Source organism: Staurois parvus, unplaced genomic scaffold, assembly GCF_062004578.1.
Source record: "Staurois parvus isolate SC_StPar_1 unplaced genomic scaffold, SC_StPar_1.0 ptg000056l, whole genome shotgun sequence".
Lineage (NCBI taxonomy): Eukaryota > Metazoa > Chordata > Amphibia > Anura > Ranidae > Staurois > Staurois parvus.
Genome location: NW_028317852.1, coordinates 3382376 through 3406597, shown reverse-complemented (window position 1 = coordinate 3406597; position 24222 = coordinate 3382376). Strand labels below are relative to the sequence as shown.

General features: G+C 41.0%; 1 protein-coding gene across 2 annotated transcripts in view; it reads right to left on the bottom strand.

Annotated features, from left to right (window-relative positions):
• Positions 1-1944: 1944 nt before the first annotated feature.
• The window catches only part of BLZF1 (basic leucine zipper nuclear factor 1), a 35497-nt gene continuing 13219 nt past the window's right edge, over positions 1945-24222 (bottom strand). For both annotated transcript variants that reach the window (XM_089668260.1, XM_089668265.1), the window contains exons 3-7: positions 15856-16280; positions 13008-13207; positions 6531-6659; positions 4950-5169; positions 1945-2580 (exon numbers count right to left, since the gene is read on the bottom strand). In XM_089668260.1, the coding sequence (XP_089524386.1) occupies positions 2395-2580; positions 4950-5169; positions 6531-6659; positions 13008-13207; positions 15856-16280 (1160 nt within the window). In that variant the 3' untranslated portion in view covers positions 1945-2394. The remainder of the gene's footprint in view (positions 2581-4949; positions 5170-6530; positions 6660-13007; positions 13208-15855; positions 16281-24222) is intronic.

Sequence of the window (24222 nt, the reverse complement as noted above, 5' to 3'; positions counted from 1 at the left end):
TCATCATCATCCTCCTCTTATTTATCATCATCATCCTCCTCTTCTTTATCATCATCATCATGCTCTTCTTCTTCTACATCATCCTCTTCTTCTACTTCTTCACCATCATCATCCTCCTCTTCTTCTTCATCATCCTTCTCTTCTTCATCATCATCATCCTCTTCTTCTTCGTCATCATCATCCTCTTCTACTTCTTCATCATCATCCTCTTCTTCATCATCATCATCCTCTTCTTCTTTTTCTTCATCATCATCGTCCTCTTATTCTTCTTCATCATCATCTTTATCCTCTTCCTCTTCTTCTTTTTGTCTTCCTCTTGCAGGTCACTGCTCATGCGCAGATTTTTTATCGGTAAAAAATCGGCCGATTAGCCCATTATTGCCGCGAAAATCGGCCGATGTTTTTCCAACTTTCCCGATTAAAAAAAAACGGCCAAAATACCGAAAAACGGCCGAACAAATAGCCCACTAACGATCCGAAAATCGGCCGATTTTATTTTCGGCCGAAAAATCGGCCGATTTTCGACCCATCTATGGCCTGCATTAAGCTGCTTTCATTTTCTCAATAAAAGTGAGGTTACACTAAAGTCACAGTCAATGAACAAGCATGCTGTAAATTCCTTATGTCTGCTTTCAGTTCAGCAATTCAGCGTACTGAAGCCAAAGTATCAGCATGACAGTCAGGGAACGAACAAAGTCTAACGTCATGTTTACTTCAACTTTAAAATAACTGGACCTGGTTTGGGTCCAGCTGGCCCAAACAAACTATTTGCTTTACCAAATTGCTGTGGCTGATGTCAATGCTGTATGAACTGTAACAACAGCTATATAGTATATACAGCGCTATGTTCCGGCAGTGGTATAAGGACTTCCTGTCTGCTGGTGGAACAAAATCTAGGGAGGGGTGGGCAGATAATGATCTCTACCCCAGCATATCAGAGAAAGCCTTGTATTCACTGATTAAATAAAAGGCTTTTTCTGAATGGTTTGGCACTGCTCAGCCCAACTCAATTTTCCAGCAGCACAGGGGAAGTCTCCAAATGTCTGCTGGAACACAGAGCTGTATACTGTATGTAGTTGTTGTTACATACGGTTTTATACAGTGCTGACACCTGCCGCAGCAGCCAGTCAGGGAACTAGTTTATTTGAAACCGCTTGGTCCAAACAAACTAATGTGAAAGTAAACCTGGATTTAGACCTTTAAAGAATAGTTTAGCAATAGGAATCTCCTTATTTTGTAACAACAGGGTCTCTTTCATGATAGAATACTACTGGACCCACTGGAATTACTCCTCTGGGGTCTAGTCATTCAGTATTATGACCAAGGGGGTCTAATGCTTTACTAAACACGGGTTCCTATTTTTTCTGGGCATTGAGCATATAATGTAAATGTTTTTGTACTTTACACAAAAAGTAGCAAACTACCATTCATCATGTTTCACAACTGTATATTTCTCAACATTTATAGTAATAATGGAACACTGGTACCCTACATTTTTATAAGTAATATTTCTGGTGTTGATCTACCCTGTCTTTATATCATAGTTGTGTGTCACTAAGTAAAGATAAAGTGACAGCACCAGTCAGAACAAGTAATTTTTATCTGACATTTTTGCTTACACCATGTCCATTGAGCTACATTTTTCTGCACACTTACTACACATGTATGGTGTGCAGAGAGCATATAGAAAACAATTTTTATGTACCCTGTTTACATCATACAAGTGTGGTGCTTTGCAGAAAACCACAGCTCAACAGACATGATATAAACAGTCTTTTCAGTTTGGGCAAAATTTGGAGGCTACATAGCACCGATGACTTGGAAATTATCTCTGGACCAGGACATCTTCTGTACTGTGAAGTCACTTGAAAGTATTTTTCTGTTGATTACTTTTTGGCAGACCTTTAACATGTGCTTCTTGCCCAAGAACAACCCAAGCCAAAATGAAATGCTACATATTTATTAAAATTCATTAATAATGGTTGATACATTCAATAACCATTGAAAACACTGAAGGTCAAATGAAAAAAAAAAAAAAAAAAAAAAAGAAGAAGAAGAATACAGCTGTCAAGGATTCAGACAGTATTGCACCACAGAATTCTTAGAAAAAATCCTTAAGGAATGACCTACTTGTGATAAAAGCATTTCACAAACCATGTTTACAGCACACTTTTTGGGTGCCCAGAAAATCTCTCTCCACCGTGCTCTTTTACACCCATATTTTTGGCTCCCTATAAAAGTTTTATTGCACGAGGTCAGGTATGAGTTAAAACAGAGGAACACAAATGCTCTGTTATTTCAAGTCGAGATGTCTTAGTGCATAAATTATTGCTCTTGAGATGTGCACATCACTGCAAACACTGCTTTTAGACAGGGAGTTCATCTCAAGTCTTCCTATAGAGCCACCAATTCCCCATGGCAGTGATTGCAACAATTGAAAGTGATGTTCTCGTATCGGGTGTATGGATGAAAACGTCCAATGCTTTTCTTTGCTGCCAGGAAGGATGGTGATGAGGACTCAGAGAAAGAAATATCAGCAGACGTCTCTGTACACAATGTAGGGTCCTGAGATTTTAACATCTGAAAGACAACATGGATAGTTCAGTTTATTGTTGATCTGATACTGAGGAAAAATCAAATTAAAGCCTTTCAAAAATCCATATAGAGAAAAAAAAACAAAAAAAGATGCAAGCAATATTATTCCTTTTGTTTAAAAGAGCTAGTAAACCTACAATACAGGTCAATGCATACATATTGCAGTGCTGACAGACTACAAGATACTAAAATCATGAAAGAGAAGGACTATGACAATGGAAAGGTGCGCAGTAGGCAGCTCTTCAGGCACACTTGCAGCACTGCCATAAAAACCAGCTGAACTCAGCTAGAGCATTTTTCATCAGGCATAAGGCATTGGTTACCAGCAGATCATAAATGCAATTGTCCTGCAACCTAAAAGGGAAGGCAAACACCTCCCGCTGCCTTCAATGCAAACACCTCCCGCTGCCTTCAATGCAAACACCTCCCGCTGCCTTCAATGCAAACACCTCCCGCTGCCTTCAATGCAAACACCTCCCACTTTGCAATTCTGCCCACGATCGCAAAATGTAGTTCAGCTGCAAATATTTTCAATGGCACCAAAAACATGGTTTGGTTTTGCAGTGATTGTCACGTGGCAAATCGCTACGGCTCCTTTTTGCACAACAAGCTTCACGCAATGCAAATTGCTGTGCAGTAAAGAGCACAACAATTGTGGCAAATCGCATCTTTTGAAGCTTGTTGCCTAAAAGAAACTCCTGCAAGCTTCACACAATGCAATTTGCCACAAATGCCATGAGATAATCACGGCAAAACCGTACCATGTTTAGGTGCCCTTCAAAATAATGACGCCTGAACCTGCATTTGCGACGGTAGTGAGTTGTGAGATTACGGGCAGAAGTGCTTCCATGTTTGAGAGTAACCTTAAGGAATATTTACTCACTCAGCAGATGCACTTCTGGTGAGCATTAAAAGAGCCCGACATTCCCCTTTCCTGACGAGCACCCAATCGGTGCTCATTACACTGCAAAGTCTCTCCCCTCCCTGCTAGTTCCTGGGTGTGGTGCAGGAGACAGGCAAGGAGGATAGTAGGAGATAAACAGCGCAATATTAACATGAAAATTTTAAGTCGCCATCAAGCCCTTTTAGTTTTTAAAAACACCTGATATTCCTAAAAGCCCCTCAGAGTTAAATAAAGTTTGAGCTAAAATTAATATTTTTTTTCCAGGACAAGTAGATTGGGACCCTGATTTAGTCGAGTAGTTTTTTAATTTCTACATCCACAGTTGTCTGTTTACAACCAACAGTGAAAGACTCCTTCTCCTGCCCACACAGTACAGCCCCATAGACTTCGATAGGGGTTGTCTACCACTGTCTCCTGGCGGAAGGATGGCCCAATGGAAGTTTATGAGACTGTATTGCACGGGTGTGGCCAAGGTAGTACGTCTTTTATAATTGCATATAAACAAACAATGGGGGCCACAGCCACCAGTTCTAGGCAAGTAGAAATCTGTGGAGCAGGAGGGTGGGATCATCTAGGTCAGGGCAAAAAGAATGAGTGCACTTTAGTTTGAAAATGCATGTATTCTTTAAGGTGGAAAAGCTGGTCAGGACACATATGAAGCCAAATATGAGTTAATTTGAATGTAAGTTCTTTCAGCCTGCAAGAGGCAAGCAAACTAGACAGAGTTAAGCCTGAACCTCAATCTATTTCAGAATCAGTAGTGAGACTTCGCTGTGAGAAATTGCTGCCCACAGTCTCCATCTTCCCTGACACAGCAATTTAGCAAAGAAGAATGGACAAAACTTGCAAGATCCAGAAAAGCTGGTAAAGACTCACCCCAAAACATGTACAGCATTAACTGCAGCCAGAGGAGGCCCTAGCAGGTTTTACATTGTGGGGGTCAGTACTTACACAACCAGCACACTTGGTGTTTTTGTTTATCTTCAAAGTGTAAGTAATGTTGTGTAAATCAAATGGTAAAAATCTCAGATCAGTTTAATTCCAAGTTGTAAACACAAAAATGTAGAAAAGTTAAAGTGGGGTGAATAGTACAAGGACCACATGGAACAAGTAACCTGAATATAAATTTAAAACACAAGAAAATTAGTAACTCAAAAGAAATGACCATCTATTAGTCTGAAATAAATGCAAGATGCAAAATTTACATAAAGTGACACTAAATAATATCCAGATTCTTCAAAAATAATGAAAAATGTTCGCTACTTATTGGTCCTGTAATGTGTTTTGTGTAAATGTTTCCCTTAATGTGATTTGGAGGAGGCAATAGAAGAGTTAGGAATACATGCTTGAATAAAAAAAAAAAACAAAAACAAAAAAACAGTTTAGTGTCATTTAAACCAAATTAAAAAAAAAAAAAAAAAAAAAAAAAGGATGGCTACTCGCTATTTACCATTTCTGCCATTTTTTCTGCAGGAGTGCTGCAAAACTCCACTGCTTGTGAGGAGTGTTTGGCGCAGTCCGATCCAGTATCCCCAATAAGGTGAGACTTCACCGCCACTGCCAACTTCTGGTTTGCTGCAACCAGTTCTGTGGTGGTGTAGGGCTGAGCAATGGGATAATAGGTCTGTTGTCTTCCCCACTGCAGGGAGACCAGAAGTTCTTCTAACACCCTGAAAAGAAAAACGCGGTGAAAGTTTCTGGATGCAACACATGAATGAATTAACAAATCAATGAATTATCTTGCTTTATAAGTAAATCAAATGTTTTTACCTCCCCCCTGAATGGGTCAAAGTTAGCCTTTACCACCACTTTAATTTATAACTAGAACATAGGAGGAGTATTTTAAAGTGTCACTAAACCCAGGACCCTGCACCTACTACATCTGGTCTCCCACAGTACACAAAACAATGAAATGCAATTATTTTAGTAAATAAAAAAACTGCTAAATATCTTTTCTCATCAGCAGTGCATAGCAGTCTTGTGACTTCTATAAGTGTCCAGCTGAGCACGTTAAAGCTTGTAGGAGGAGTTTTCTTTCAGTTCTAGGAGGATGCAGAACCCCTACCTCTGTCTGGACAGTGCTAATTGACTCTGTGCTGATCACATGCGCTCTCCCAAGAAAAAAAAACCCTCTAGCAATACACACCAAACTGAGCACGTGCAGAGGGTCTCCACCACACAATGTGTTTTATTAGGAGATAAGAAGGGGAAACTGGAAGAAGGGGAGGATCAGAGAAGAAAGGATCAAACAGCCTTTTTACAGAATGCAGAGGATTAACCCCTTAGGTTCCACAGGGAGTATAACAAGCATGCTTTCCTGCATATACAGACTAATTTTACTGTTGTGGGTTTAGTAACACTTTAAATACTAGAATACCCATACGATAATCCTTTAGATTTGAGTTTTAACGTGAAAACTAAAACCATGTTATGTTAATTGTTTTTTTGTTTTTTCTAATTAAATTAAAAACAGGAACTAGTAAAGCTATTTTTACTCATAAAAAAGTGAAATCACAAGGTAATGAAGACACCATATGCTTTTGGGAATTAGGTTTATTGTAAGGATAGGCTAAGATACTGCACAGCCTTAGATTAACCAGATTCAGACCAAGCAGCATTAATTAGATTCCAGCTATTCATCTTAGAGAAGCAGATGCCGGAATGGAAAGGGATCGGATGTCCGCTGGCCCCTCTGCTGTTTGAGGCATATAGTATACGGCAGTTTTGGTGCAGTTTCAGTGCGGCCCCATAGAACTGCATTAATCGTGTTCAGTGGCATCACCATCTACCGAAAGTGACATGCTGTTCAAGTTTTGACATGCGCACAGTCGTGAGTGGCTGTATGTTAGTGTTCAAGCGGGCGATGGTAAAACCTTGGCTAAACCTCCTGGTTTTACCACACTGATACACTCTTTCCCCTCAACCTCACCTGTTAACAAGCCCTAAAAGATCATGTACTGGAATATATACAGTGCACAGATAAATCCACACAACCTGAAATGGAAATTAAAAAAAAAACAAAACAACATACTTTTTTGTTTCGGACATTTCTTGCCGAAATTGCTCTCTCTCACTTAACAAGTCCTGCAAGGCACTCTGAGCCTCTCTGTTCTGCCGTTGCAGATTTGCCCTGATGTTTGTTAATTCATCTGCCATGACTCTAAAACAGAAAAACAAAACAGAGCAATGAATACAAGTAAAGGATCATAGGAAAAACAGACAATTATAATACAAAATGAATCCCCTTTTTGTGCATATACAGTACAATTCTTATCTATTCACATTAACATACACCGCAAAAGCCATATTTTTAAGAAAGGGATTTAACCACTTGCCCTCCGGAAGATTTAACCCCATTACGACCAGGCCACTTTCTGCTAAACGGCGCTGCGCTACTTTAACTGACAACTGTGGACAAGCAACACTGTATACAAATTAAATTTATATATTTTTTTTCACACAAATAGAGCTTTGTTGGTATTTGATCACCATTGGGTTTTATTTTTTGCGGTATTAAAAAAAAAAAAAAGTTTACAAAATAAAATTTGGCTTTAAAACATATCCAATAAAAAAAATAAATTTCCTTCATCAATTTAGGCCATAATGTATTTTGCTACATGTCTTTGGTAAAGAAAAATCCTAATAAGTGTATATTAATTGGTTTGTGTGAAAATTATAGTGTTTACAAAACAATGGTCTGTATGCTGGAATTTTTATTTATGCTAGTAGTGGCGGCGATCAGCGACTTATAGCCTGACTGTGATAGAAATGCCAGCATTCTGACACTAACTGCCACTTACATAGGCAGTGACACGAATACAGTGATCAGTGCTAATAAAAATCACTGTCACTGTACTAATGACACTGGGCAGGAAGGGGTTAATATCTGGGGCAATCAAAGGGTTAACTGTGTGTTGGGGAGTGATTTTACTATGTACTGTGTGGTGTTTTACTAGGGGATGTTCTGGAGATAAAAACCAGCACATCTCCGCTGACAGGAAAGAGATCTGTGTTGTTTACGTTCACAGATCTCTCTCCTGTCAGTTATTCCACAATTCATGTCTGGGACCTGGTGACTTACATGTACAGGAGGCAATGACAATGCAGTAGGTGGGCTCGCACACCCCCTACGCGGCAATGCAGAATCACGTATATATACACACGTGATGCTGCACAGAGCGGCCGCCCTGTAACAGTAAAACTGGTATAGGGTGGTCGACAAGTGGTTAAAATATTCTTACATTAATGGGAAAGTCGATCCAAAATCAAATGTAATTTTGCTGGAGGTTCACTTTCATTATCTAGAAAGCTTTTGTAAAGTTATATTAGATCAAAAACGAATCCACAATTTCAATATTTATGTGTAGACTGATCTTTTTCAACCAGGGTGCCTTCTGGGTTCTTCAGGGGTGTCTTTGCAAAATGCCTAAAAATTACCCTAAATTGCCCACAAATTGTCAACACGCCAGCATGTGGATCAAGCCTGTTTTTCTTACAGAAAAAAACTGGTTTTTATTGTGCAGCATTACAATCTTGGGCACTGTGAGGGTTAGCCGCTGGCATCCTTACAACCAATGTAATGTAATTGGTTGATGAGGACATCAAGCACCTGCATCCTTGGTTTTCCCCTCTCCATCAGTACTGAGGTCACTTTAGCGGAGTGAGGGAGAAGAGGAATGCTGGAATACTAGTCAGTACCAGTGTGAAAAGGTGTATTAGCTTTGTAAGAATAAATAACCTCTAATGTTGGGTGTCCTACATGTGTGGAGGTTGCTGCATTATGTAAAAAATGTATTTAGTTCTTTAAATTTTAGAACGGGGTGCCTCGAGATTGTGCAGAATTTTAAAGGGTGCCTTGTCTGAAAAAAAAGTGTTGAGAAACACAGGTGTAGACAACCTAAAACTGAAGTTTAATCTGCCTTTAATTTCTTCTTGCTGGATTCTCCCCTGCCCACACCCTGAAGCAATTTTTCAATAAAGCCTATTTCATCCCTAGGTTTCTGTGCTTTTCTATGCAATGCAGTCAGATCTTGGTTGGTGGGAGGGGCCAGCAGGGTACTGTACATGCCTTCCTGAAAATATCACAGCACCCTCAGTACTCCTCTCAAAGAGCCCCCAGCCTAGATGTAAGCAGTGGACTGGCTCTTGGTAAGATATATGTAAATATCAAAATGCTTTGATGTGTGGATGTTAGTCAATTTCAGTACAGGAGAGGAGAATATACAAGCTAAGGCTAAAGTTCACCTTTAACCACCTCAACACTGGGCACTTTCACCCCCTTCCTGCCAATTTTCAGCTTTCAGTGCTGTCACACTTTGAATGATAGTCACTCAGTCATGCAACACTGTATCCATATGAAATTCTTTTTTTTTATTTTTTTTTTTTTTTAGACAAAATAGAGATTTCTTTTGAGGGTATTTAATAACTGCTGGGTTGTTTAAAAAAAAAAAAAAAAGGACTGAAAATTTTGAAAAAAAAGTTTTTTAGTTTTAGTTATAAAAATTTTGCAAAAAGGCAATTTTTCTTTTTAAAATTTGACCAACATTTATACTGCTACAGTTCTTTGGTAAAAATACCCCAAATCAGTGCATATTATTTGGTCTGTGTGAAAAGTTATTGAGTCTACAAACTATGGTACCCATTATTGAAAATTGATGACACCCTAATATGCCAGTACAGTACAAATAGCCCCCAAATGATCTTTTTTGGAATCTAGACAGTTCAAGGTATTTAGTAAGGGACATGGCAAGTTTGACGTAATTTTTATTCTCACAATTCTTTGGAAAAATGTAGGAATTAAATAGTGTTTTTTTTTCTTTACACAAAAAAAGTGTCATACTAAGTTATAACTCACGCGGCACAGGCATACTTGCAATTACACCCCAAACACATTCTGCTACTCCTTCGGAGTATGGCTATACCACATGTGTGAGACTTTTTCGCAGCCTGGCCACATAGAGAGGCCCCACATCCAAGCAGCACCTTCAGGCATTATCCACTTTAAGACCAGCCCTTCTGACACTTTTTGTTTCGAAGTTAAAATCAGTATTTTATCTATAAAATTACTTAGAACCTCGAACTATTATATATATTTTTTTTGCAGAGGCCCTAGAGATAAAATGGTGGGTTTTGCAAATGTTTATGTTACACGATATTTGCGCAGCGATTTTTCAAATGCAATTTTACACACTAATGCAAAAATACACTTTAATGAATTTTAATAAACACAAACACAATATAATACCCATTTTGTTTGTAAAATATAGTGTTGCAGCAAGTAAATAGATACCAAACATGTCGCACTTTAAAATTGTGCATGATTGTGAAATGGCACCAAACTTCGGTATTCGGTAACTCTTTATAAGCCTTTATAGGTTACTAGTTTAGAGTTAAAGAACAGGTGTGGTGCTAGAATTATTGCTCTTGCTCTGACATTCGTGGAAATACCTCACATGTGTGGTGCAATCGCCTATTATGTATGCGTGTGGAAAATGTGCATTCGCTTTTGCACGCGAGTGCAGGGGTGCTTTAAATTTATTTATTGGTGGGGCACGGATACGCTGAGATGTCAGAGCAGTGAAGCTCCTCCCACCTGGGCGTTTATGTGCAGCGGGCAGTGGTTAATTAGCAGTTTCCAAAAGGAAAAATATGAGAATATACCCTTACATGTAAAGGTTTTAAAAATACAAAACATAATGCCAATTTATTAAATCTCACGCTTCAGACAAAAAAAAAAAAATATATGACATGCCAGAGACTGGAAGCAGATGCACAACATGTGAGACATACATTATCAATATCTGGACTACAGTTAGATAAACAATTGGGTAAAGTAAATTATTTTCAACTGTGCTCTGATGAAAATTTGCAAAATAAACTTTATGTAAAAATGATATATTCCTGAGAACGGAGAACTGGAAAACCTATTGATTTTATAGAACTTTGTCACTAAATGGATTTTTAAACCACAATTGAATTCCTTTTCAATACTACAACAAAGGCACCGGGAAATCAAACACCTCTTCCAGTGAAACTCCCATGTACTGATGAAGGATGCCAGAAAAGCAGAAACAGAGATGGAGACACCACAACGGTTATCCCCTGTCAGATGGATAACCAGATTTTGTCTTGTTACCTCTAAACCATTTTTATTTTGACCCATGACCCTCTTTGGCCTCTTTCACGTCTACATGAATCTGAAACAACCAACCCTAAATCAAGGGTTGGCTTTTGATACACCCGTCACCCACATATATTACCGCTTGAACATCTCTTACAAAAATGTACACCTTCAGCCATGTATCTTAGTTCCAGTCATTATGGCACCATAGGATAAGATTATGTAGTTAGAACAGAGTGTTTTCACAAACTTAAAAGCAGAACTATGAGCAGAACACTTTTTTTTTCATTTTGGATAGAACAAAGAAGGGTTATAACCTGCCAGATTTATATTTCGCCATCTGTGTCCCTCTGCAGAAATTTCTATAACCAAACAGGAAGTGAGACCAAATCCCTGCAAATTAAAGGGAATTTCTTGGGGACCCTCAGATCACCGGGATTTTCTTTTACTTTCAATGATAATGGTAAACAGGACAAATAGAGAGGGTGAATCTCCCAAATGGGGGCACAGACAGCAATAAAATCTGACAGATGTTCTGATTTCTCTCCACTCTACCCAAAACTAAAAAAAAAAAAAAAAAAGTTTTGCATTTAGTTATATTTTACCACCTCCTATCATGTTCTTCGACAATCATCATCTTGCTTCACACATTCCATGTGTGCTACCTATGTATCCATAAATGTTGGGTATGTTTTTTTATAATCACAAAGGAACAACCTGCTTAAAATAAGCAGTGAAACGTCTTAAATATACAGTTTATAGTTCATTTGAATGTGACTAACTACTACTAGCTAAATCATGATCTGGATAAATGAGAACCTTCACATACAGATTAAAAAAGGTGTTTCTGACCGGAAAGCGGTAGTGGTAGTAAAGTCAAGATTGACAAAATCTGCACATGCGCAGCTCAGACCACATTTACGGCCTGCTCTGTGTGCCTCTGCGATGTGACTCCCATGCGCATGCGCAGGAGTGATGTCACCAGGGCCCAGCCATTCAAGTGGCCATGGATACGAACCCAGGAAGGAAGACTGGGGACTGGGAACAGATGGAAGGGGGGGGGGGGCAGGGAGAGCCATGTCAGTGCAGTTCTGGGAGGCTCTGTTTGTAGGCAAGTCTGTTGCAACTTACTAATATGCAGTGCATACTACTACATTATGGATTAAACCTGCAAGCAGCATATTTTCTGCTTTTAGCAAGAACACTTTATGATATTGCAGCTTACCAATTCTTAGATGTGGTGGCTATATTTTTAGGCTTCCCCCCCTTATTTTCATCTGGTGATCTTGCCAGTAAGCTGTAAATTACATAAAACCTTTATCTTAAAAAGGAAAAAACTTACTGTAACTGCTTATGAAGTGTAAGCTGGAGTTCAGCTTTAACTCGTCGATGTATCTAAATCTGCTAGTACATCTAAAACACTCCCCTACCACCAGACTGTCAATGCTGCTGTCCAAAGGTGCCCCTGTGCTCCTTCATCCAGAGTGGGGGCACTCTGATTCAGGCGTGCTACTGGCCAAATCACAAGAAAAAAAAGTAGGGGGAAAAAGAAAAAGTCTATAAAAAAAAATAAATAAAAATGCAGCCACCACATCTGATTGGTAAAATCACACTTTTGGTTTTGGGTTTAAAGTGATATTAAAGGCAATTTTATTAAAAAAAGTCGTTACCTCCTCTGTGCAGTGGTTTTGCACAGAACAGCCCCAAACCTACCCCCGCCGGGGCTCCTAATCTCTCCCTCCTGCCCCCAGAGCAAGCAGCTTGCAATGGGGGCACCAGAACAGGCCGACTCCCGATCTACTGCTCTGCATGTGTCCACACACACACACAGAGCAGCAGCTCGCCCCCCCCCCGATTGGCTCACTGGCTGTGACTGACAGCTGCGAGAGACAATGGCTCCCACTGCTGTCTCAGCCAAAGAGGAGGGAGAGTCCGAGGAGCCGAGGCTCTTGTGCACATCACTGGATTGTAATGGGGCTCAGGTAAGTATTGGGTGGGGGCTGCTACACAGCCTTCTTTATAACTAGTTTTATACTGCTTTAACTTATGACAATGAACTCCTCATGAAAGACCATTTAGATACATCAAGCCTCTGAAAACTAAAGTTAATCCAAGTAGAAACATCAGTTCTTCACTTTAATATGGAAACAGCAACCCTAAAGCTGCTGCATTATGTAAAGCTACCGTATTGTGGCCACAGAACCACACTTAAAGCAATGGATTTCTTAGGCTGGGGCTTGGTTTGACCAGGATGACGTCTATCTGCCAGCATCAGCTGGAAAGAAATATTCTTCCATGACAGGTGAAGGTGGAAACCTCAATAAATGTAAAAATAGAAATGTGCATCAAATTTCTGTTTTATGACACTTAAATGAAATGAAAACGTACCGGCTAGCAAGGAATTTACTTCTCCAGACATCACACTGAATGGACATGCGCTCCAACTGTTCTGACAGTTGAGCTGTATTTCGTGCTAGAGCCTCATTTTCCAGAATAAGTTGGTTCTTCTCTCGAGCTGTGCGCTCAAAGTGATACTGTAAGTCATCACCAACAGATGCCACCAGCAACTTTTTTAATTCCCGATTAACCTTAAATAACAGAAAAAAGCCTGTTAACAAGAAAGGAAGTTGCAACTGTGCAGCAGTTAATGATGGCAATGTCCAACAAAACAGATATTAGTACCCTAAAGCATTTTCTAAATGAAATATGGCGTTTGCTATTGAAAATGGTGGTTGCAGGCATATTTAACGCCTTGAAAACCTCTACAACACCTGGTTCTGACGGATAGTTGACCTCTTACTAAAAAAAAAGTGCCCTAATATTGCTACTCAAATTAGCTAAGATTGTATAATTATGTTCTACGAGGCAATCATTTCCCATGAGGCAATATGTTCACAATCAGTAAGCCTAATGGATACCCTACCCTCCCTCTTATTACCACACTGATCTCTCATGACCAAACAGGATTTATTCGCTCTAGACAGATTGGTTACTAATATCATCCAAGATGCCAATTTGACCCCTATACATTACCACTTTTAAACATTGACACATCATAGTGTTAAATGGCCCTATCTCAATTGCTTACTGTCCAGCTATGGTTTCTTAATGAATTCCTAAATGGTCTTCAAGAATTACTGTATATAATGCTCCTAAAACAAAGGACTAAATTTCCAGGTTGCAACTCTGAATTATATTCCCATGGACGGGGCACAAGACAAGGGTGCACCATCACCCCATGACATTAATACTGACCTTTTCTACTCTGGTTCCCAACCTACATTTACAGGTTTATCTAATTTCTAGTGACCTATAACACTCAAGTCTATGCAAATATATATCCTTACATGCCTTTTATCATATCAAGTACTTTTTTTACATCCCGTTTTCCTCTTACTCTTTTTCCTTTGTATGGCATGTTTATGATTTGTAGTTGTTACTATGTACTACTTATCTAGACACATTGCTGTTATACATCTTATATGCTGTTGTACCAGTCTTGCAAGGTGATACTATAGATCATATACATTATATACATAATATTGTATACCCTTCATGTTTGACTCCAATAAAAATCCTTTGTAAATTATAATGCTGGTTACTGAACTGTTAAGGTGACCTACAGCTTTCAATACTTTCTAGGGTGCAGAGCTAGAACAAGCCTAAACAGGAAAGTCAGGACGATGTCAGAAACCCTTCTGGTTCTGGGTTAAAGGCTCAAACCAACATTGCATGACAAAATACACTACAGGCAGAATCCCAAAAAGCACTTAATAGTTAACAATAAATGTACTTCCTAATTTTTGTGCTGAGTAACTTCCCCTCCCTCTGCTCTCTGTGGCACCAATCACATTCACTTTCAAGGCTGGTTTAAATCCCATTGGCGGCAGAGAGAAAATTCTTACAAGGGACATTTTCCTTTAAATTAGGCTTACAGCAAGGAGGGCTAGGTGAGTGTGCTTAGAAATTCCTAAGTTTCAGAACAAACAGGTTAAAGTAAAAGGAAAAGTTTAAAGAATAAACTTGCTATAAAATGTTGCTTCCCCATTGTCTGCATACATTTTAGAATAAATTAGTACTTAAATACATTTCTTTTTCAACATTTTTCTATGGAGTCATGTGACTGCAAAGCACCGGCTCCACTGTGTTATGTGGATAGCCAACCACGGGGCTAAAATCACCTAGAGAGGAGTGACTTCACCCACTGGACCCCATAGCTCTAGGAATTGTCAGCATGGGAGAAAGATCACTCTCACCAGCCGCATATTAACACAGCTTTGGAGTCATGTGACCAGAAAAAAAACCCATAGTTTTTACAGGCCTGGATAGTTTTTTTTTACATTTTGTCTGCAGTGCAAATTGAACAACAAAAACCCCTCTGAGCCCAATGGCAGTGTTACTACTGTCCAGAACACCACAAAACTATGGAGATGGCTAAAGAAGCAATCATAGAGCTCAGCTGGTTCAGTGTGATCTTTAATTGTTATCCTCATATGTATTTCACCAGTTCTTCCTTGTACTCTTCCCTGGCATTAATAGCCAATACATATACTGACCAACTTTAATCCCAAAGTATTATTGACATCCTTAGGAATAATGCCAAAAAAAGCAAGAGGTAAAGACATCTGAAGCCAAGAACTCAAACATCTGTAAACACATTTGTAGTCCTGGTAACATATATCTAACTATACGTAGCAGACAAATGCAGGATGTTGTGTTGACACATCTTTTTTCCAGCAACAGACATTGTTTCCTGCGCAGAATTCTTCTGAAGTCAAGTGTTTCAGCACAGAAACACTTTGAAAGAACAGGTCACTTGCTTGTCCCTGCTTTCAGATACTTAACTGTTTTATCAGCATTAAGAATTCAGTTCTAAGGCTTCATTCACAAGGCCATAAAAAACACATTTACAGGTGTTTTTTATTTATGTATTCGAAACAATTGAGTACGGTCTGTGATACTTTTTTTAAATTCACACTACCATAAAATTTTATTAATGTATTTGAATGCAGCCGCAATGATTTTAATGGAACCATTCCCACAGTGCGAAAAGATGCACTGCGTTCAGATCTGTAATACAAAATTCAGAATTTTGCATCTGAGGACATACGTATACACATATAAATATAAAAATGGTGGCACAGATAACTCTGCTATATAATTGTTAGCAAACAGATGTGACTAGTTATTTTTATTCTGTAATAAAAAGCATGCCATTCTTTTTTTTCGTTTATACCTCTGTCTGCACTTTTAGCTGGTTAGAAAGACCTTCTTTATCTTGAAGCAACCGTTTCTCTGAGTTTTTCAGTTTTTCCAAAGCACTCTTCATTTCAGCTAGCTGTTTCCATGGGTCAGTCACACAGTCAACAGTGTCTACTTTACAGTGTCCATTTGTTTCCTGTGGTTTAGCCTGTTTAGTCACCAATGTGTGTGTTATTGCAGCCTTGGGGACCACAATCCTGACTGCTTCTATTTCCACTGCTTTGTCAGAGTGAATTTTCCCTAACTGTAAGACACCTGGACTTAATGACTGTGATGGGGAAGTTTTTCTCTTTGGGCTGTGAACTACTTTGCTGTGTTTTGTGATTGCTTCCACTGATTTTAAAGGCTGAGTTTCCATGCCATCACCTGTCCCACGTATAGGCGGCGAAGTTGCCATTGCTAAGGAAAAAAAAAAATTTAGGTTTTAGATATGCCAGCATTTCAGTTACAAACGCACATTGTTCTTTTTATTATTAATACAACTATGCAATTACAATAAAAGGCATTAAACATCTTACATTAAGCGTTAATTGTGAGGATTGCAACTTAAAGAAACCCTATGCCGATTGCCACTGTTGCAGCGAGATAAGTCAAAATGAAGTTAAAATCTGTAGGCTTGTTCTGGGTCAGTGACTTACAAGGTACTTCAAGTTTAAGTTTGCCTTTTCAGAAAAAGGTGAACACCCTACACCCTCCCTCCCATCCCAAGCACATGAAGGCACTGACCAATCAAAATCACTCTGATATGTCCCTAGGCGGAGAAAAGCGGGTTTTTCAAACCCTAGACCGCTGCACCCATCTACTAGGACACTGAAACTGTATCATCCAGGGAGGCAAGTTCAGAAAGAACCAGGGAGTTGGGAAGGGTATAGGATGCTACTTTACCTTTTAGTTTTTCCTGACAAGGTCAATTAACTTTTTATGTAAAAAATAGGTCTGTATGACAGCAAGATAACTAGTATTTACAGTAGGAGAAGTCAGCCACAGAAGCCCAATATTTCCTCACTATACGTTTTCTTTAAATAAAACACTCGCTTCCAGTTCTGGCGCCGCATGAGCTAGGAGTAGACCCACGGCTCCGGGCTCACCTGCATAAAAATACAGCCCTCTGCACCTGGGGCTTGTATTATAAAGGCACAGAGGTGCCTCCCGATCCACACCCGATCTGACCTGTATGGATCGGTATCTTCTTCCGGCCCCACCCGGCTCTGGTCCCGCCTCAGGGGAACAGCTCCCCCGCAGCCAAGATGGCTGAAAATCAGCAGAGCAACAGCATGGACACAGGCACAGGACCAGGTATGGCAGAAACACAGACACGGACTACAGTCATACATGCTGACACTCTTAGTCCCACGGACCATTATGACAAGATTGCACAGGCTGTCGCTTCCCTACTGTTACCTACTATTACTCAGGCTGTGGACAGAGCAGTAACACTGGGAATAGAGCAACTTAGAAGGGACGTGGGAGACAATGCCAAACGTATAACTGAAGTGGAACAGTGCCTTTCTGACTTAGAAGACGAGTTTCAGGCTATGCAAGCAGGCGCTTTACATTCCAAATGCACGCAGCAAAGTATTTTGGAAAAACTCAACGACTTAGAGAACCGTTCGCGCAGGAATAATCTGCACGTTGTAGGCCTCCCAGAATCCTACAATTCAGGCTCTCTGCCCGAAATATGCTCTACGCGCATTGCCGCAACACTTGACATCTCGACACCTTGTCATGTCGAACGTGCGCACCGCCTTGGGGCGCCCTCAAACAACAGACACCCGCTGCGATCTGTAATCGTCAAATATCTTAACTGCGCTGACCGCGTGGCCATCCTAAACTCATTTCGCAATTCTCACTCCCTACAACTAGAGGGCCATAAATTATTACAGTTTGCTGACTACTCTCAAGAAGTCTCCCGTAAAGAAAAAGTGTTCCAGCAAATATGAGCCACACTATACCAAAAAGGGGTCAAATTTACCCTCGCATGTCCTGCTACACTGCGTTTCACGACGCCTACAGGGTACTCTAAATCATTCACTCACCTGGAGGAAGCCATTCTATACCTGCAAGCCAACCTGATATTGTGGGCCCTCTGAATTCTCAACATGCACCCCGAGACCCAGGCCCGAAAGACCAACGCAGTCCGCGCAAAGACCCACCTAAGAGGCAACAAGTCAACTTCTCTTTGGCTAAACTACGACCGCCCTGATTAGGCAAGTATCCACTAGCTTTAACCAATTTCTCATCACCGTTTGACCTGTCACTTTTTCAGGTCTTCAGTCCTCAGACGGTTTTCTTTCTTTTTGTGAGTTACCCACAGTAGAAGTGGCTTTCACCCTACTCGAGAATTTTTCTATATCGTTTTGGTGCCCTACATTATTGTATTATTATGCTATTACATTGTTATGATCATGAGGTTTCAGGATATTTAGGGCCTTTGGCTCTCAGTTAAGATTGTTTCTCTATGCCATGTCTCAACTATGTTTTGACCACCGTGCAGCTGCCGGTATTAGGGCTTGATGACCCCTCCCTCACCTGTGGTTAATGTTGCAATCGGGGATCCCTCTACTCCTTGACCACTGCACTGCAACCCCTTGGTGCAGGCTTCATCTCCTATCAGCTCCGGTTACGTTGGTCAAAGTCTAGAGGTAACATGTGGAAAAAAAGTGAAGTTCAGAATGCCACTAAGGTTTGTTTTTGTTTACTCCATGGGCCCCCGTTTTCTGCCCACTCTTTTCCTCTTACCCGGAGAACCCCCAGCACTCCAGCCACCATAGCAAAAGAGCCTGGGTGATGGCGCTGAGCTCGCCAAGCTAATACTGCATAGGGACGTCCCATATTCCTCTCCACTCATCCCTACACTTACGTCACCATGACACGCATAATTTCATGGAATGTTAAGGGCCTGAGATCACCTCATAAATGTATGGCCATCCTCCGGCATCTTAAACGACTAAAGGCAGACATAGCGTTTCTTCAAGAAACACACTGGACTCTCCGATTTCGCGCGCATGAAAAAACTATGGGTGGGACAGGTGATGGGCTCCCCCTCACTCAACCATAAAGCGGGAGTACTTATTCTCATACATAAACGGCTTACTCCTGACATCTCGATAGACACAGACGATGGGGGGCGTTATGTCGCTGCGCACATCAAATTAGGCTCCTCCTCCTTGGCTCTTGTTAATATATATGCCCCAAACTCCCCGCCCAAACAATTCTTCCAAGAACTGTTCTCAAAAATTTCGAATTACAAGCATCTCCCACTTTTTAGGAGGAGATTTTAACTCGTGTATGAATATGCAGGAAGACAAATCAAAATCGTTTAACCATACCCACCAACTTTCCACCACCCTGCCTCCGGCATACACGGTCCTAAGCAACTTTGCAGAGGCTCTGCAGCTCACTGATGTCTGGCGTTTGGCCCATCCAGAAGGAAGGGACTTTACCTTTTTCTCCCCTGTTCACCACACCCTATCCAGAATTGACTACCTCTTCTCTAACTCCACCTTGCTACACAACATTACGAACTCCGCTATCCATGACATCGCCATATCAGATCATTCTCTGATTTCTATATCCCTAAATCACCTACAACCTGGTCAACACACACAAGGACATGGCGCTTCCCATCTTTCCTGGCAAATAACCAAGATTTACTTCGGGTTTTGAATGACACATGGTCTGAGTTCTGAGAAACAAACGCAGCTCACCTATCTAATCCAAATCCGTTCTGGAAAACGGGCAAGGTGGTGCTTCACGGCAGAATCATTGCTTATACCTCCACTTATAACAAAAACCTCCTCCGTAAATACACTGAGGTGAGCAATCACCTTAGACCAGGGGTCTGCAACTTTTAAGACATAAAGAGCCACTTGGACCCGTTTCCGAAGGGAAAAAAAAGACTGGGAGCCGCAAAACCATTGCAACATTTAAAACAAATCTGACACTGCATATATTGTTTCTTACCTTAATGCTATATACAGGATCGTGCAGTTAGCTTCATCCCCCATATAGTAATTCATCCCCCATAGTAATTCATCCCCCATATAGTAATTCATCCCCCCTATAGTAATTCATCCCCCATAGTAATTCATCCCCCCTATAGTAATTCATCCTCCATAGTAATTCATCCTCCATAGTAATTCATCCTCCATAGTAATTAATCCCCCATAGTAATTAATCCTCCATATAATAATTCATCCCCCATAGTAATTCATCCCCCCTATAGTAATTAATTCCCCATATTGTCTCAATTCACTTACCTTTGCTCCGCGCGTTCCTCTTGCTGTGTTCCCGCGCTGTGTTCTGGTCTTCAGGGCGGACTGTGAGAGGAGTTCGTCACGCTGCCCCGCCTACATCCTGGCTGCCCCGCCTACATCCTGACAGCTAATGTTCCACGCGGATTAAAAGAGTCCTGACTTTTGAGGCGGCCGCCCGAGAGGAGGGAGGGGAGCGGGCGCCCGGCACACAGAAGAGCCGCATGTGGCTTGCGATCCGCGGCTTGCCGACCACTGAAACCCTATTGCCTGTCACCTGGTGGGCAGTGTGCTCCGGAGCCGCAGCAAAGATGAAAAAGAGCCGCATACGGCTCTGGAGCCGCGGGTTGCCGACACCCGCCTTAGACTGACACAGAAAGATCTAGCGGATCTTAACTCGCACAAAAATAGGAAAGCATGGGCGGACGCTAAACACCAATGTGACAGCTGGGCAGCAGCCCAGGAATCTAAATACCAATCTCATCTTGATCTGCATTATCACAAATTTGGCAACAAACCGAGCAAGCTGCTAGCACATCTATTCAGAAAACCTTTTATTCCCACCCACTTTGCATCTCTGAGGGACTCCCAGGGCATTCTGAATAGCGCACTTAAGGAAATTATCTCCATCTTAGAAACTTTCTTCCGGAACCTATATGACTCAGACCCTATAGATGTCGGTCGGGCCACCTCCTTTCTGGAACACATTTCTCTCCTGCATTTAGACCCACGCGCTTCAATCCTTGAACGCCCCAGTATCTCAATCAGACATTTTACTAGCTATTCAAATCTCTTACGAATGGTAAAGCCCTTGGGCCTGATGGCTATACAGCGGAATTTTACAAACTCATAGCCGAAACCCTTTCCCCTACTTTACAGACAGTATTCCAAACAATTCAGGAGGGAAGAGACTATCTCCCCTCTGGATTCCAAGCCCATATTAAACTGAAAAAAAGACAAAGACTCAAACGGATCCCGGATTGTATCGTCCAATATCCCTCTTAAATCTAGAAGCAAAACTTTTATCAAAAATCATCGCAACTCGTCTAGCTACGATCTTACCCCCCCTTATTCACCATTCACAAGCGGGCTTCGTACAGGGTCGCTCAGCTGCTTCGAATATACGCAAGGTATTAACAGTCTTGAATCAGGCCAAACATGACTCGCTCCGAGAGACAGCGATCATTTCATTAGATGCTGAAAAGGCTTTCGACAATGTCAATTTCGACTGGCTATTCTTAACCCTACGGAAATTCGGATTTGAGGGCCCGTTCATGCACCTGATCCAAGCTATGTACTCGGCACCAATAGCTCACGTCTTAGCGGCAGGCCATATATCCAATCCCATACGACTTCACAAGGGCACAAGACAAGGATGTAATTTTTCCCCTTTACTCTTCAATCTAGCCCTGGAACCTTTGGCACATTTTTTAATATTTCAGTCTGACCTCCATGGAATTACAATTGGTCAACAAGATCTGCAAATTTCCCTATTCGCAGGCGATATAATCATTTTTACCTCTAATCCGTCCTCAGATCTGCCATATATTCAAGACATTTTCTTCAACTTCTGCCTCTGCTCAGGGCTTCGTATAAATTTTTCTAAGAGTGAGGTTCTTCCATTATAGCATGCCCGCCCTCCTATTTGGTCCCAAAACACAGCGAGATAAGGAAGCTAAACCGGGTAATATCCAAATTTCTATGGAGGGGTAGACACCCACGCATAGCACTGAATAAAATGTTTCTTCCGCGGAGTGAGGGAGGATCCGGCCTAACGCACAAATTTACAATCTTTCTTGCCTGCTACGTATTTGCGTAGACTGGCTTACCCAATCTCCCAGGTACTCCAGCTACCATATTGAGTCTGCTATGGTCCATCCATTTACTCTCACGGCCCTCTTGCATTCAAATGTAAACTCTCTCCCACCCCATTTAAAACATAACTCGCTCAATCGTGATACTCTCATTACATGGAGGGAAGTCAGACGTAAGTTGGGAGTCTCTCCGTGGCTCTCTTGCTTCCTTCCTATCCATCATAATCCCTCTTTTTCTCCTCCGCAACTATATGCAGCTTATGAAACCTGGGCCATGCATGATCTCACTCTGGTACAGCACCTGTTTGATACCTCTACAGGTTCCCCAAAGCCTCTTCATAACATTCAACAAACTTTTAATCTCCTCTCCCATCATTTTCTTTACATTTTACAAGTAAGGAATGTCAACTCTGTTGCTCCACTTAAATCCACTAGATTCCGCACTACAATAATTGATGTTCTGGGAAAATCCCGAAAATACCAAACATTTATGGACCTTTAAATCTTCATTACACAAAACCCTTGGAATCATCTATCTCAGTGAATTCCTGGGTCAAGGACTTTGATAATGCCTTCACAGTTGAGCAATTACTATCATGTTACAACACCACCTGTGCCTTCAACCTCAACGAGTTAAACAACACCGTGCCTATATTCTCTGTCTTTATTCGAAAACTGACCCGGCTCTGTCCACATGTCCACTCTGCGGCTGCCTCAAACCTTCATTACACCACAGATTTTGGCATTGCCCGTCTATATCTGTCTTCTGGAAGCAAGTGATCACCTTTATAACTTTTATCACCACTTTCCAATTGACCAATGATCCGCTGTTTCTTCTCTTCGGTAACATGGAACAATCAGCCACAGGAATTTCCTCCTCTCAATTATTAACCCTCAGAAACAAACCATGGATATCTACTTGTCTCGATAGCAAGAAGGGCCATACTACGGAAATGGGTCTCCAACTGTCGTCCGACTTCAACAGACTTAAAGCAAGACCTCAACTCTCTCCTATGCCTAGACAGGCTTAACCTAGTCTCCTCACCATCCAATTACAGATTGGATCAATACCTCCGGAAGTGGAAGCTCTACATCACGGGATCTCTCTCCGCACAGGAGCAATTATTCTTCCTCCAGGACTCCAGAGTGCTAAGCCGCTCTACGAAACCTCTCATATGATGTAATGTTGCTCTATCTACAGTAGACATTTGCTGTTTATAAGTCTTGCTATATTATTGACGTGTAACATTTTTCTTTCTCATGTTTCTTCCCCTCCTTTCCCAACTCTCATCTTTTTCTTTCCCCAACAGGGGTCTGAACCCTCGATATATGACATCATGCTATTTGTACATCTGCTGTCAGTATGCATCATAGGTCTATACCAAGCAACTGGAGTTGTCCACGCCCTCCCTTTTATTTTTGGTGGAATTCAGAGTCACGGGCCTCCCTCCTCTCTGACACTCACGCTACTATTCTCTCTCGAACTCAGTTCCAGCCCAAATACTTCTCTGTTCTTTTTTCATCTTTTCAGGCTATATGGTTCCCTGGGTAGTGTTTGCTTCCTCTCTATTACCCCCCCCCCCTTCCTTTTTTTTTTCTTCTTTTCATCACTCTTCCTACTCAACAACATGAGCCTTAGCTGTCTCATCTGCCTCTTCTTTCTCTTCTCACACCTTCTCCTCCTACTTTGGTCTTCCTTTTCTTCCGTATTCTTTTGCTTTCTCCCCAGTGTACCCTTCTTTTTGTAGCTCCTCCTCCTCCATCTCTATCGTTAAATATATACCTTCCTCTTTATGTTTTTGGTGGATATCGGCTGACATCTCTCTACACCCCGCTTATCCAGAAACAGACCACACCATACACTTTGTAGTCTTCACCTACTTCTTTATTCATTGTCTCTAATTGTCAATCCTCCTTTTCCTCTCACTCACCTTCTCTTACTTTCTCTTATCTGCTCTGGATTGGGAATTCTCTAATCCGAATGCACTTAACTGTTTTCATGCAATGTTCTTTCCTATGGAATGTGATTGGAGATTCCTATTTCTTAATATTGACATGATATCCCATGTATGTCGCCTTTTTATTTGCCACAATGTATGTTTAAAAACCCAATAAATATTCTTTAAAAAAAAGAAAAAAAAATGGAAAATGACAACAGAGAAAACAGTAGTACCCTGAATTAGTGGAATACAGTTAAACTGGAGTTAACAGGCATCAAAAGTTAGGCTGCATTCAAACTGAGCTGGGTGTTTTTCCAAGCCTTTTTGAGCATTA